Source organism: Notamacropus eugenii, chromosome 1 (assembly GCF_028372415.1).
Source record: "Notamacropus eugenii isolate mMacEug1 chromosome 1, mMacEug1.pri_v2, whole genome shotgun sequence".
Classification (NCBI taxonomy): Eukaryota; Metazoa; Chordata; class Mammalia; order Diprotodontia; family Macropodidae; genus Notamacropus; species Notamacropus eugenii.
In genome coordinates, this window is record NC_092872.1 from 316,488,482 (window position 1) to 316,504,307 (window position 15,826).

The 15,826-nt window shown below is 39.4% G+C and overlaps 1 protein-coding gene across 1 annotated transcript in view; it reads left to right on the forward strand.

The window, feature by feature from the left end:
• SPTB (spectrin beta, erythrocytic) overlaps nt 1–15,826 on the forward strand; it is a 167,606-nt gene that overhangs the window by 114,641 nt on the left and 37,139 nt on the right. The window contains exons 22-26 of the mRNA XM_072629604.1: nt 154–243; nt 8,326–8,604; nt 9,984–10,114; nt 13,159–13,363; nt 13,761–14,135. Of these exons, the coding sequence (XP_072485705.1) occupies nt 154–243; nt 8,326–8,604; nt 9,984–10,114; nt 13,159–13,363; nt 13,761–14,135 (1,080 nt within the window). The remainder of the gene's footprint in view (nt 1–153; nt 244–8,325; nt 8,605–9,983; nt 10,115–13,158; nt 13,364–13,760; nt 14,136–15,826) is intronic.

A 15,826-nucleotide genomic window follows, 5' to 3' on the forward strand; every position in this document is an offset into this window, starting at 1 on the left:
TGAATGTTTTTGAATTAAGAAATGACATCACACATTGCATGATTTGAGGTGGAGCAGTGTTCTGAAAAATGGATTGTAGAAAGTATAGGCTGGATCACCTCTTTGCCACAACCTCAGTGTCATCACATCCACTCATTTTTTGGTTTTCTTTAGCTTTGGGTAGAAGAAAGGTTGCCACTTGCCCAGTCAGCTGACTATGGAACTAACCTACAAAGCGTGCAGCTGCTCATGAAGAAAAACCAGGTGAGCCAAATCCCTTCTCACACCTCAACCTCCTCTCCATGATAGCTTGATCCTCTCTCTACCTGGAAAGGCAGGCCCCATCCCTAAAGTAAGCAAGGCAGTCTATAATAGATAGGCTAGATAAATGGATGTATTTTCACTGGCAAGTTTCAGGTCTCAAAACCTTATCTGGTACCCTGAGGGTGAAAGAGCAAACTTTGAAATATATACAGAGAATACAAATTTTGGAAAAAATTGCAGAAATTTGTGTAACCAGGCCACTAGGGCTCTAAGTCTTTGTCTTCAGGTCAGCAAGGTAGATGAGGTGTCACATAAGCTTTTTACCTCTATCAGATCATTATGTTCTCCTTCAGATGCACTTTCTGGATTTTAATGAGATGAAGGCAGATCACCTTACATACTTGCTGGTCCTATTTTCAAGGCTGAGTTTGGACCCTGAGTAAGGTTAGGACTCAGAAGGTTAATGGGATGCCAGAATTATTTTGGCAATGAGTATACTCTCTGGGACCAAATCAGGCCAGAAAACTATTTAAGCCTGGGATACTATTCTCTGAGAATGCATCCATCTGCTAGTTGATTTTCAGCCAGGGATGGGCTTTGAGCCTGTATGGCACCAGTCAGGGATCAGAGTTTTGAAACTGAACAGATGCCAAATGTGCCCTATTTTTTTAAAAAATGAAGAATGCTAAATAAAGCTAAATGTGTGGAGGAGACTGGTTTTATGGGATTTTATTGTTTCCATACCCATCAGGAACATGGTTGCAGATATCTTCCATAAGCTGAAGGCCTCCTTGCCCTACTCGGACTCATATCTAGGTCAGGAACTGGTATGAAGTCCTATCTTTGCTTGGGGAGGATTGCTTTTCAGCCCTGGGTGAACAGTGGTTCTAAGAGAATGACAGGTGTCCTCAGGAGAATTTCTGGTTAGTAGTATTTAGAGTTTCTTCTGAAGAATAACAGACATTGTAATCTACAGGCAGGACACAGAGTCCTAGGAGTCATTTCAGGACATGGATTATGAGGGAAGAGCCTTCCAAAACTCCTTGGATAGTTTTTTGGTACTTGTCTCATGCTGTTTAGTCACCTGAGTACCAATGGTACAGCCAGGTCAGAGTCTAAGAAAACTAGAGGGAATTGAAAGGCACAGACATGGCTTAATTTTCTTTATAATTCTTCTTCATTAGGAGAAGGAGCTGTAGAGGACAAATGTATCGTTGTAGTCAACATCTGGCTTCATAAATTGTATCACCAAGAAGGTTTCAACTTCCCTGGCTCTGGGGTGCTGTTTCAGGAAATAAGGATGAGATTCACCCAACCAAGAAGGGAAAAAAGGATCAATGGGGGAAGGATGGTGGTCTAGTTGAAAGAACATTGGATTTGGAGTCAGAAGACCTGGATTCTAATCCTAGTTCTGCCACTTATTATTGGTGTGACCTTGGGCAAGTCAATTCATCCTCAGTGGCCTCAGCTTCCTTCACCTATAAAATAACGTGTTTAAATTAGAATACCTTTAAGATTCCTTGTAGTTCTAGCTCTAAGTTCTGCAACCCTATGAACCAAAAACAAATGTTTTAAACTACCTAGGTTGCCTGGGTCAACTGGAACAGAAGATATACTGTAACTAAAAACTTGGGAGAAATGCTTTAAAAAATACTTCATTTTAAAGGCATGTTTGTGGAGATTGCGAAGTCTCATAGGAAGGACAATGGGCAAATTTTTGAAATATAAGCACAAAGATTCTAGCACATTGGAGAAATCTTTGTTTAACACTGAATTTCAGCAGATTTGGGGGAGTATGTGTTGTTATCTAAGATTTTATGTACTTACAGTATTCTGGTTACTATACTGTATACACTATATTACTCTGCTCCTGCTTTCTGGAAGTTTTCATCTTTTAAATATATTAGGAAATCCTAAAAAAGGAGATGTGAGGGGCAAAACAGCTTGCCCAGCTAGATATCCCACAAGAACACAACACTGATGGTGGAAAAAAAACAAACAAAACCTATCCTGAAGCCCAGGAAAGGTGAGAAGAAAGTCAGGTGTAACTAAAGAGCTGCCCAAGGAAATGGGGCAGTGGTAGTTGCCTAATGGCCATTTCAAAATTTTCAAAAATGGCCATTCCACAAACTAATGGCAGTTCCTCAAAAAGTGGATACTTGTCATCTGGAAATGGTGGGACAAATTGTGATAGATAAACCTAAAGTGTTATTGTGCTGTAAGAAACAATGAATATGAAGAATTCAGAGAAACACAGGAAGATTTGTGAACTGATGCAGAATGAAATAAGCAGAACCAGGACAATATGATGATGGCAGTTTGGTAAATGAAAAGAACATGAAAAGGAAGTCCAACTCTGAATAACTATAATGACCAATCTCAGGCCCAGAGAACAGATGATGAAATGAACTCTCATTTCAGTAGAGAAATAGTAGACTAGAGGGGCAGAATGTTTTATATAGAATGTTTTGGTTACTATATCAGATGATTTTACTTAACTGCTTTTCGTTGTTAATAGGGAGGGCTTAGTGTGTATGTATATGTGTGTGTGTGTGCGTGTGTGTGTATTGGGGATGGGAATGGTGGGGTAGAGTTATTCAGAAATGACTGTGATGTAAAAACAAAAGCTCACCAATAAAACTTACTTTAAAAAAGAGTGGTGGTTGTGCCAGGCCATAGGTCTGGGGACCAGGAGGATGGAATCAGTCAGCCAGTATTTAAGCAGCACCTATGATGTGTTGGTCACTGTCTAAGGTTAAGGATTCAAAGAAAAACAAAAACACTATTCCTGCCCTCAAAGAGCTCATATTATATTGAGGGAGAAGATATGCAAACCAACTATGTAATGTGTAGATGGATAGATAGACAGATAATGTACATATGTACAACTGTGTACACACACACATATTATACATAAAGAAATGGAAAGTAATCAGCAGCTGGGGGAACTAGGAAAAGTGGGTAAGGAAGATAAAAGTTGAGCTCAGTCTTGAAAGTGAAGGCAAAAAGAAAGAACATTCAAACCATGGGTGATATCTAGTGCCAAGGAATAGATTTGATAGATGGAATGTTGTACATAAAAATAGACCAATACACCTTGATCAGGGATTAAGTGGAGAGGGAAGTGAAGTATAAGACTAGAAAGGTAAGAAAGGGTCAGTTGGTAAAGGTTTTAAGTGCCAAATAGAAGATTTCGTATTAGTTTCTAAATGTTGTAGGGAACCACTGATATTTTTTGAGTTGGGGTGGTTGGAGCGATCAGACATCTGCCTTAGGAAATTCACTTTCCACAGGCTTAGTTAAATGGAGGATGGATTGCAGTGGGAAGAGACATAAAATGGGGAGACCAATTAGAAAATATTGAGCTAGTCCGGGTGAGAGGTCATGGAGGCCTGTACAAGGGTGATAGATAATGTGAATGGAGAGGAAGGGAAAATAAGAGATGTTGTAAAGATAGAAATGACAAGACTTGACCATAAGTTGGATATATGTAGTGAATGTGAACAAGGAGTCAAAACTGAGGTTGTAAGCCTGGGTATCTGGGATGATGGTGCTCTTGACACTAACAGGAAAGTGGAAAGAGGGGAAGTTTTGGGAGGCAGGAAGAACAATGATGAGCTCTGTCTTGGACATGTTACTCTTGAGATACCTGGGAGACTTCCACTTCTAGATCAATTGCAAAAGGCAGTTGGTGATGTTAGACTGGACCTCAGGAGAGAAATTGAGGCTAGATCCATAGATCCAGGAATCATTTGCGTAGAGATAATTGAACCCACAGTGATAAGATCACTAAGCAAGATAGTGTAGAGGGCAAAGAGAAGATGGTCAAGGAGAGGGCCTTGGGGTATACTCATGATTAGTAACCATGACCTGGATGAAGACGCATCAAAGAAAATGAAGAAGGAGCTGTCAGACAGGTAGGAATGTCAGGAGAGAGCAGTGCCTTGAAAACCTGAAGAGGAGAAAGTTTCCGGGAGGTGATGCTGATCAGCATTGTCAAAGGCTACAGAAAGATCAGAAAGGATCAGACTTGAGAAAAGACTATTAGATTTGGCAGTTAGGAGATCACTGGTAACTTTGGGGAGAGCAATTTCAGTTGAATAAAGAAGTAGAAAGTCAGATTGCAGAAAGTTTAGAAGTGAGTGAAAGAAAAGGAAGTAGAGCCACTTATTATAGATGGATTTCTCAAGGAAGTTAGCTAGAAGAGGAGAAATATATGATAATAGCTTACAGGGATGAGTGGATCAAGGTGGGATTTTTATGGACAGGGATGGGCATGTTGGTAGCCAGCAGGGAGGAAGCTAGTAGATAGGGAGGGATGAAAAATTAGAGAGCAGGGATGTTAATGGGAGCAAATTGCTGAAGATTTCAGATCAAGACTACATCTATCAATGTTTACCTTGTTGAGGAAAAGGGTCACCTGTTCATATAAGACAGGTGTAAAAGGGGAGGTAGTGGGGGTTGTGTTTGAGTGACATAACATGACAAGGGAAGATGAGGGAACCCTGAGATAATGACTTTAATTTTTTTCCTGAAGTCTAAGACAAGATCCTCAACTCAGAGGGTGGGGCAGAGACACCAGGTCACAGGTTTTACATCCTGCAGGATGGAAACATTTTGGAGGCTGATGACTAACGTAGCAAATGAGGTGCAACTCATAAAGCATAAACTCATAGAGCAGTGGTTCCCAAAATTATTGATCTTAGGACACTGAGTTCTTTATACTTTTAAATATCACTGGAGACTCCTCTATACTTTTAAAAATTATTGAGGATCCTTAAATAAGCTTTCGTGTATGTGGGTTATTTCTATACATATTTACTGTATTTAGAGCTGATAAAATACTTCAATCTTTATTGAGTCATTAAAGTAACAATAAGCTATGTTAACACAATGAATATGTTAACATAATTGAAATGTGTTCATGTGAATATGTTAACATAAATAGCATTATTTTTCTAGAAAATAATTATTTTCTAAAACAAAAAATATTTCATGAGAAAAATATTTTATGTTTTTGCAAATTTTTTTAACATGTAATAGCGTAAAACAGCTAGATTATCATATCTAATTTTGTTTTCAATTTATTGTGATATGTTTGGAAGCATACGAAGAAAATCTGGCTTCACACAGATATGTAAAGCAAATAACATCTTATTATTATTTTTATCAAAAGAGTTTTGACCTTACAGGCTCTTTGAAAAGGTCTTTGAGACTCCCAGAGGTCTATGAATAACACTTTGAGAGCCACTACCAAAAAGGGCAAATAGCACCTTTTCAGTTGACCAGAACAAAGGAAAATACTGTCTTTTATGTGGAAAGGAAAAATAACTTTTTTTGAAAAGACACCAAAAAGGCAGAAATTTTTTCTTTACTTGACTATATCTTCCCTTCCTCCCTTCTTTTGTTGTTGTCGTTTAGTCATTACAGTGGTGACTCTTCATGAGCCCATTTGGGGTTTTCTTGGCAAAGATACTGGAGTGATTTGAAGTTTCCTTCTACAGCTCATTTTATAGATAAGGAAACTGAGGTAAACAGGATTAAGTGACTTGCCAAGGGTCACTCAGCTAATAAGTGGCTGGAGCTAGATTTGAACTCATAAGGAGTCTCCCTGATTCTAAACCCAGTTCTCTATCCATGGTACCACCTGGATGCCCATTTTGTCTTCTGACTCCAAAAACAATTCAACTCAACAAATATATATTACCTACCTACTATGTATTTGTGCCAGTTCAGGTAAGAGGTTGCTGTGAATGTGATGGCCATAATATTTGCATAGCCTTTTCAGATCCTAGAGTTGGGGATGCTTAGTGGACATTATCTCTTGTATCAGGGATAGTAGAAACTTTGTTCTGAATGAAGATCATTCTTTAAAATACCAGCAGTCCATATACTTAGTCCTTAAACTTCTTTGTATCTGTTTCCTCATTGTAAAATAATGAGCTGGGCTACGTGACCATTGAGAACCTTCCTAACTATAATAGTTGTCACCCATTTTGTCAATCAGTCAAAAGCATTTATAAGGGACCTACTGTGAGCCAGGTCCTGTGCTAAGTTCTGGAGATACCAAAAAAAGACTAAATATGGTCCTTTCAAGGATCTCACAGTCTATTGAGGGAGATAATTTGCAAGCAACATGTACAAATAATACATACCCAAGTTAAATAGAAGTTGATGATCAGAGGAAAGGCACTAGTATTAAGGGGAATCAGGAAGTCTTCTTGCAGAAGGTAGGACTTGAGGTGGGACCTTAAGGAAGGGCTGAGGAGGTAGAGAGTTCCAGGGACAGGGGACAGCAAATTTTCACTTTGGTCTCCCTTGTGACTAAGTATGCATTAATGATATTCCTGATTGGAGGGGAGAAGAGAAGAAGGGGAGCTAGATATAAAGTAAATCACGGTTAAGTCTGAAGTAAAATGACTCATACAGAGATGCCAAGTCCCTTTTTTTGCGGAAGCAACTGAACTTAGTTTTTACTTAAAACCACACATTTGATAAGGATAAATGTACATACCATCATTCTTAGGTTCAAAAAGATCAATTTCACAAATGGTGGATGTGATTTGGTTAGATAACAGTTTATTTTTAAAGATATGGGGATTGGGCCAGCTATGTGGCACAGGGGTAGAGTTCCAGCCCTGGAGTTAGGAGGACTTGAGTTCAAATCCAGCCTCAGACATTTACTAGCTGTGTGACCCTGTGCAAGTCACTTAAGCTTGATTGCCTAAAAAAAAGAACCAACAGCATTTGGGGGTTTCGGTGGTCTGCAAGCTTAGTTTGAGGAAAGCAGCATGAAGTGGCAGCCAAAGGAAAAAAAACAACCCTAATGTGATTAGAACTAATGCATCTAGGACTTGGGAGGTAATGTACTTTGTACTCTGCCTGGTCAGATTGTTCCTAAAGTATTGTAGTCAGATCTGGACACCATGGTTTAGGAAGGAAGGATAAACTGGAGAGAGTCCGAAAGGGAATATCCAGGATTGTAAAAGGCTTCAAGACTGTACTATATAAAGACTAGTTAAAGAATCTGTGAATGTTTAACCTAAAAAAAGACTTAGGGGATGTGATAGCTGTGTCCAGATCTTTGAAGACCATCTTTCATGGGAAGAGATGGACCCATTCTTTTTTGTCCCCAGAAGACAGAAGTAGGAGCAATGGATAGAAATTACAGAGAGACAAATTTAATCAGAGAAAATTATCTATGAGAGTGGTCCAAACACAGAATATACTGCTTTACATGGTAGTGGGCCTCCCCACCCCTGCCAATCAGAGGTCTTTAGGTAGAGACTGGATGGGCACTTGTTAGGTGTGTTATTAATAGAGATTCTTTTTCAGATAATGAGTTGGACTAGAAAGCGACTGGGATCCCTTCCAACTCTATAACTTGGTGTTTTTCTGTGTGTGAGATGCAGAATGGTGTGATCCTTCCTTGATGTCAGGAAAGACTGCTTCTATACATTCTGGCTGGGTGACCAAGTCACTTCTCCTTTTGGTACCTCAGGCAACTTTCTAAGATGTAGGCTACAGCTGGGTTTTTCTGAGCTCAAGAGAAAGAAAAATAGGGAAAAAAATAGGAAACTAGAACCAGGTCTGAAGCGTGAATGGAAGTCAGGAAACTGGAAATACAATCTTGGAAAAAAGTTACCTCTTCACCAGGACAATGGAAAACATTCTGGACTGGAAGTCAGAGAACTTGTGTTCAGATCTTAGCACTTGGACACTTTGGTTCTGGGGCTTCAGTTGTGTGTGTGTGTGTATTTCAGCATGATTGGTTTTCTTTACAATCCTATGTATTTTGTTTTATGCAATTATAAACATTATTCTAAGAAGAAGTCCATAGGCTTCACCAGATTGGCAACAGAGTCTATGACACAAAACAGGTTAAGAACCCTGAGCTAAATTATCTAATTCTAAGGTCATTTCCAGCACTACATCTAGGACCCTGTGACCTCTTTGGGTTTCAATTTCCTACTCTATAAAGTAAAAGAGGTGAATGAGATGATTTCTGCTCTGGCTTTCCTACAGTCCTACAATGCTATGACTGACTCAGTCTAAGGAGTCCCCTTCTTTTGTCTTTTCCAGACACTACAAAATGAAATTGTGGGGCATGCTCCCCGGATAGAGGATGTGTTGCATCGAGGGCATGAGCTGGTGGAGATGGCTGAGATAGACTGCCAAGACATTGCAGAGCGCCTGGGGCATCTGCAGGGCTCCTGGAAATCACTCCAAGAGGAGACCGCTCAGCGACTGCAGAGGCTGCGGGAGGCCAATGAGGCCCAGCAGTACTACTTGGATGCTGGAGAGGCAGAGGCCTGGATCAGTGAACAGGAACTTTATGTGATCTCTGATGAGACTCCCAAGGTCAGTCAATATGTGACTTGGGAGACAGCAAGGTTGAGGTAGCCAGCTGGGTTCCCTATAGTCTGGGAGGAGGCAGTCAACTCCTCCTCTGTCTAATTCAGATGTCCTTGGTCAAAGAAGTATCCCTATTCATAAAGATGGGGCAAGGCTAAGAAATAAGAAGGTTAAAATCTGTTAAGCTTAAAAAGTATGTGGTAAGTTTAGGTGAGAGGGAATTGTGGGGTCAGGGCCTAAGAGTTTGAGGGTAGAATAGGAATCCTACATGTTCTACTTTGGGATATCCTCTCAGAAAAGAGACTCTAAATTCAGTCTAAATGTGCCACTTATTTGTCAATAGACCCAACCTTTTTGAATTTGGTGTTGCCTGATTTTCCTATCTCCTACCATTCCCTTCTACATCTCTTTTGTTTCTTCATCCATTCCTTGATTCTCTCCCATGCTTTAGTCAGACAAGTGATTACTGACTGCCTATTCTGCACCTAACACTGGCCTAAACACCATGGATAATATAGACAGAGTATAAAATATAATCCTCAAGGGTTTTATGTTACTTCTGAGGAGCCAATACATTAGTATTAATATATATATATATGTACTATGGTAATTAGTACTAATATGTTAGTTTACCACATAATATATACATTAATATAATTATATACTATTTTCACATGTGTGAAACAACGAACACCCTGATGGTACAAAATTAATTGCTAAAATGCATGATATAGATTGTAAATTCCATAGGAATCCAGATTTGAGGTCAGTCCCTGAGAGCCTGGTAAATTGCAAGGCAGTGTAATACAGGGGAAAGAACACCAACTCTGGATACCAAGGACCTGGATCTGAATCCTGCCTCTGATCCTGCTGGGGTGACCTTGGATCACTTAACCTCCCTGGACTTAATTTTCCATGTCTGTAAAATGAGGAGGTTGGAGTAGATGACCTCGCAGGCCCCTTCTAGTTCTACAGTTATAATCATAATCAGAGAAGGCTTCATGGGGGAAGTGAGATTCTGGTAGGATTTGGAGAAGCAGAGAAGGAAAAGGAAAGACCTTCCAGGTAGGAGAAATAGCATGAGCAAAAGGTGTGAAGGAAGGAATTACCCTTGCATGTCTCTAGGATAGTGATGACAACAGAGCAGTTGGGCATGTTGGAAATTAGTAGGAAAATAAGAGTGTTTTAGTCACCTCTCCTCTCCAGATTAATGTTAGGTACATCATGTTGATAAAGTTCTGGGTACAACATAAGGAACAGGATTGAACTCTGGGAAGAAATCAAATAGCAGCTGTACTGCAGTTTCTTCCATTGCGGGAGCTTCAGGAAGGGATAGCAAAGAATGAGCTAAGCTGGAGCATGATGACATTTCCACTTCCATCCAGGATGAAGAGAGCGCCATCGTGATGCTCAAACGACACTTACGGCAGCAGCGCTCAGTTGAGGAGTATGGAAAGAACATCAAACAGCTGGCTGGCCGGGCTCAGAAACTCCTGTCTGCTGGGCACCCTGAGGGGTGGGTAACCATGGGGCTCATTCTTCTTTTTAGGGCAAACTTGACAGCTTTTTTGGTGTTTAGAGAAGAAGGACCTAGTTATAAATGTCTTCATTGAGAAAATGTTTATTATTTCCACCAAAAATGGGGGTCTGAGGTAACTTTTGTTCTATGGAATTATTTGATTTAATGTCATTATTTAGTTTTGGTTTTAGGAATTCCAACTTAGAGTATACTAGTTCCCAAACTAGGAATGGGGTTAGAGTCAGACAGCTACGAGGTGCCATGGATGGAACATTGGACCTAGAATCAGGAAGAACTGACTACTTACTGTTTGTATGACCACAGGCAGCAAGTCTTTTTACCTCCTACTGTCTCAGTTTCCTCATCTGTAAAAGGGAAATAATAATATCACCTTCCAGAGTTATTATGAGGGTCAAATGAGATAACATTTATAAAGTGCTTTGCAAATCTTGAAATGCTTTATTAGTCTAGTGAAATGAATTTTTACTCTAAATAATTCAATATTCAATATTTCAAGGATCTGTTATTTTGTTGGTGTACAGTCTTTGCACAACAGATTGTAGCTCCATTATGATTAAGAGACAAATTATGAGGATTGCTTTTTATGTTTGAAAAATGAAACATAATAAATTCTGATTTGTAATCTGTAATTAAATACATGAAGAGTCCATATTTATTAAAGTTGGATGTTAGATAACAGACTGGGCAATCACTTGGCTCATCATATTCAAAGTTTTTCCAGCTTGTTAGTTATTATTAGATCTTATGTGCGACTGATATAACCTTTTAGAACCCAGACTCAATTTTATATCATGATAAGGCAACAAAAGAGGACTTTGTTGGAGGAGTTAATTGTATATTTTGGTTAACAGAGCTTTGCTATATCCCAAACTTGTATTACCCATTTTCAGAGAGCTAGAATATAATAAAATATACTTAACATTGAACTGTACTAAGTCTAATTTAGCTTATTCTGGATGGCCCTGCAAACCCTTTAGATACCTCAGAGTTATCATTATGAATGCCAGTGTAGAGTATTGTAGGACAAAGTCCTATTTGAGATTTCTGTTTTGAATTCTGGAGGGGGAGGATGATAACAAGCATTTATATTTACGTAGCACTTTAAGGTTTGCAAAGTGCTTTACAAAAATATCATCCCTTTTGATCCTTACAACAACTCTGGGAGGTAGGTACTATTATTATTCCTATTTTACAAATCAGGAAACTGAGGCAAACAGAGGTTAAGCTTGTCCAGGGTCTTACAACACTAAGTGTGTGAGGTTAGGCTTTAAATTCAGGTCTTCCTGACTCCAGGTCCAGTGGTCTATCTACTGTACCACTAAAAGTATATTCTGTTTTATATTATACCATTTATTTTTGGAGCAGAAATCATAGGTAACTTGCCAGTCATGGTCTTACCCGCTATTAAGAGGAACATACTAAGTTCACACCAGCCACCATAAAAATTGTTCTTCTGATTCTAGGAACATGGTCCAGTGTCCTTTGGTGTTCCTCAGACACCAAGGAAGGACCTCTTTGCCTCCACAGTGTACTTGCCTTTAGTGCTCAGGACTCAAGCTTTTTTCCCAGTGACTAAAGGCCAGCATGCTACAGTGCTGGACTTGATGTCAGATATATTTTATAAACAAATATTTGTTTTCGCTCCTTTCTACTCTTCCACTTCTAATTCAGCAACAACAAAAGAAAATGAAAATCCTCATAACAAATACACACGCATATATAATAAAGCACAACAGATTCTCACATTGGTCATGTCCAAAAATGTATGTTTCATTCTGTATCTTGAACACATCAACTCTCTGTCAGGACGTGGATGCTTCGCATGTTTGACTCTCTGGAGTCATGATTTGTCATTGCCTTGATTGGAGTCTTTCAAGTTATTTTTTCTTATAATATTGATATTCTTTAAATTATTCTCTTGGTTCTTACTCACTTCATTCTGCTTCATTTTGTAGGTCTTTCCAGTGTTCGCTGAAGCCATCTATTTCATTATTTCTTAATAATAATAATATATGTTATATAATAATATTCCATTACATTCACATAATTGGCTTCCCAATAGATGAGCACATTCTTGCTTTCTCATTTTTAAAGCTAATATAAAAAGAGCTTTTATAAATATTTGTGTACCTATAGGTCCTTTTCTTCTTTCTTTGATCTCTTTGGAGCATAGACCTAATAGTGAATGGAAAGGTATGCAAGGTTTAATGACTTAGTTCCTGTTTACTTTGAAGTCAGATAGACTTGAGTTCAAATCTTGTCCAGCGTACTGGCTGTGTAATAGTAGTTAAATCACTCGACTACTACATCTTAAGGGCTCATGTAAGACTCAAATGAGACAATGTCTAAAAAGTGCCTTGTAAACCTTGAAGTGCTCCATAGGCAATACCAATTAGTAATCCTCCCTAGTAATGGCTGATGATATATTGGGCATTGGTGAAGGATAACTGTTTTATCAATCTGCTTGCAAAGATCATGAGTAAGTTAATTTTTCACAGTGAATTCTGATTGGCCTAAACTAAGGTAAGGAATTTAGTCATCAAAACTCCTTGCATTGTCTGAGGATCCAGTAAAAAGAATGACACGTGGTAAGGATCATTCCTCTGAGACAGTGGGAAATCTGCACAGCTTTACTTAGGGACTCAGAATTTCATCTCCAGTATCTGTTAAACAAGACTTTCTTGTTGCCATTAAGGGGCAGTGTGGTCCAAAGGAAGGCATCTTGGAATGGGAGTCAGAGTACCTGGACTCTCTACCATGGACCTATCCCTAGGTGCCTCAGGAAATTTAGGAGTCTTCTCATAGTTCAGTTTACCCATTGGTCACTTGGGGATAGATAGTAGAGGAGAAACATAAATTAAGGGTTGCAAAATACCTCAGCATCCATGTTTGGGTGCTTTGGAATTCTACACATTAAAGTGTCTCCAATGGCTTTGGTGCCTCAGATCATATCACCCCTAATCTTGGAACTTTGGATTTTTTAAAATTTAGTTGGTGTTTTGTTTGTTTTTTAATCCTAGGGAACAGATTATCCGACTTCAAGGGCAGGTGGACAAACAATACGCCGGACTGAAAGATATGGCTGAGGAACGGAAACGCAAGCTAGAAAACATGTATCATTTGTTCCAGCTGAAGAGAGAGGCAGATGATTTGGAACAGTGGATTGCAGAAAGGGAGGTGGTGGCCTCCTCCCAAGAAATGGGACAAGACTTTGACCATGTTACTGTGAGTTTCACACCGAGAACACTCCTTTTTTTTTTTTTTTAACATTTTTAAAAAGGAAAACACCCGAGTCTGCTATTATTTTTAGGTGTATAGCAATAGCGGTCTGCTTGTTTTCCTTCCCTATTTTCAGTTTTTGTAAAGCTCTGAAAATTAATCTGTCATCTACTTCTATTAAGCAGCAGAGTGTAGCCACAACAGAGTTTGAAGTGTGATAATGTTTCCAGGGGGTAATCCTTTTCAATTTCAGTTTTTTTCCTTGAAAAGGGTGTGATGATACATCCATAAATAGCTGTTGTCTGACAAGAATGTGAGAATGCCATGCCACAAACATCCCCAATAGTTCAAGAGTTCAATAACCATTTTTCTATTAACCTGTGCATTTCTTCTCCAATTCTAGTTGCTACGAGACAAGTTTCGTGACTTTGCCCGAGAGACTGGGGCAATTGGGCAGGAGAGGGTGGACAATGTTAATTTGATAATTGAGCGACTCATTGATGCTGGCCATGCTGAAGCTGCCACCATTGCTGAGTGGAAAGATGGGCTGAATGAGATCTGGGCCGATCTACTAGAGCTTATAGATACCCGAATGCAACTGTTAGCTGCCTCCTATGACCTGCACCGGTACTTCTACATGGGAGAAGAGATCTTGGGCCTCATTGATGAGAAACACCGAGAGTTGCCTGAAGATGTAGGCCTTGATGCAAGTACTGCTGAATCCTTCCATCGTGTTCACACAGCATTTGAGCGAGAATTACATCTCTTGGGAGTACAGGTACCATTCTTCTCATCTGTCTACCCCTATGTGGTTTTCTTCTTGTGGATATCCAGGAAACCTGACTTCTCCCTCTGTGTTCACAGATTGATTTTGATTTCTGATTTTTTTGTGCCTCTTTACAAGTCATTACCCTCTGTCCCCATCTTCCCATCTGTAAAATGGGTATTTGAGGACTTCAGAGAGTTGGTGTGAATGTCACTGAAGCTATATCTATAGTAGGTATGGGAAAGAAAGTGATAGAGAAACACTTCAATATATCCTAATCCAGAAGGACATTGACTGAAAAAGGAGCATAAGGCTTTTTGGTTGGAGCTGAAAGTGATGAGTCAGAATGTTCAGGTCTTGCTTTGGGGAAATGCCTGCTTTGGTAGATTGGTTTCTTAATCAACACAGGCACTCTTTTCCCCAGTGTAGATTGTAGCTCCTAGGTTAATGAATAATTCATTCATTAAGTGCCTACTACATGTGTATGATGGGCCCTGGTCTAGGCACTGGGATATAAAGACAAAAATAAAATAATTCTTACCCTCAGGTAGCTTATATTCTTTTGGGGCAAGCAACGTGTACATGACAAAATAAATACAAAATAATTTCTTGGGGGAGGGCACTATCAACTTAGAGACTAGGATAGGATATATGAGATGACACTTAAACGGAGCCTTGAATTCTAGGAAGCTAGTGATTCTACAAGATGGAAGGAAAGCATTCCAGGCATGGGACACAACCTGTACAAAGAAATGGGGGCCAGGAAATAGGATCCCATATATAGGAAACAGCAGGATATCTGTCTGAAATGTAGGATCTCCTCATCCTGTATGATTTTTATCTACATTTTTCCCATAAATCTTCCTCAGAGGATTTACCCAACCTGCTAGAAGCTTTCTTTTTTTTCTTTTTAATATGTCAGCAAAACTTGGAAAAGCCAGTTATCATCTCTACATGACTGATTTACCTTCTTTTCCAGTCATATATGTCTTCAATAATGCCTTCTGGTTTCATTTATAATAAGAGTGTCAATATGAGCAAAGTTTGGTTCCTCAGGTACTGTACTCACTTGTTGGTCATTGAACAGATATAGGGATGGGTAACCTGCAGCCTTGAGGTCTTATGTGGCTTTCTAGGTCCTGAGGTGCAGCCTTTTGACTGAGTCCAAGTTTTACAGAACAAATCCTTTTATTAAGGGGATTTGTTCTGTGATATTTGGATTCAGTCAAAGGGCTGCACTTGAGGACCTCGAGGGCCACATGTGTCCTTGAGACCACAGATTCCCCACCCCTGAATCTGATAGCACATGCTAACAATGCCAAGAGTCAAGTTTTCAGCCACACTGAGGATGCATTGTGGTGTAATTAAAAGATAAAGAAGCAACATCTCTGCTTCTTGCTCCCTATGTGACCATAGGTAAATCATTTGACATCTGTGAACCTCAGTCTCCTCATCTATAAAATGAGGAAATTCACCTAGGTGATCTTAAAGTTCCCTTCTAGCTCTCAATCCCATTGACTTGTAAATGAGCTTCAGAAAATAGAATAATGAGCTGGATTATGGTATCTTAAATTTTGGGTTGCTCAGTCAGTTTAGATAACCCAAAATAGATAGCTGTTTTCTGGTTGTAGTTGTAGCTTAATGTCCAGGTACTGTTCTCCAAATGAGTAGCAGCTCTTTCTTTGGGTCAAGAGGCACAAAAA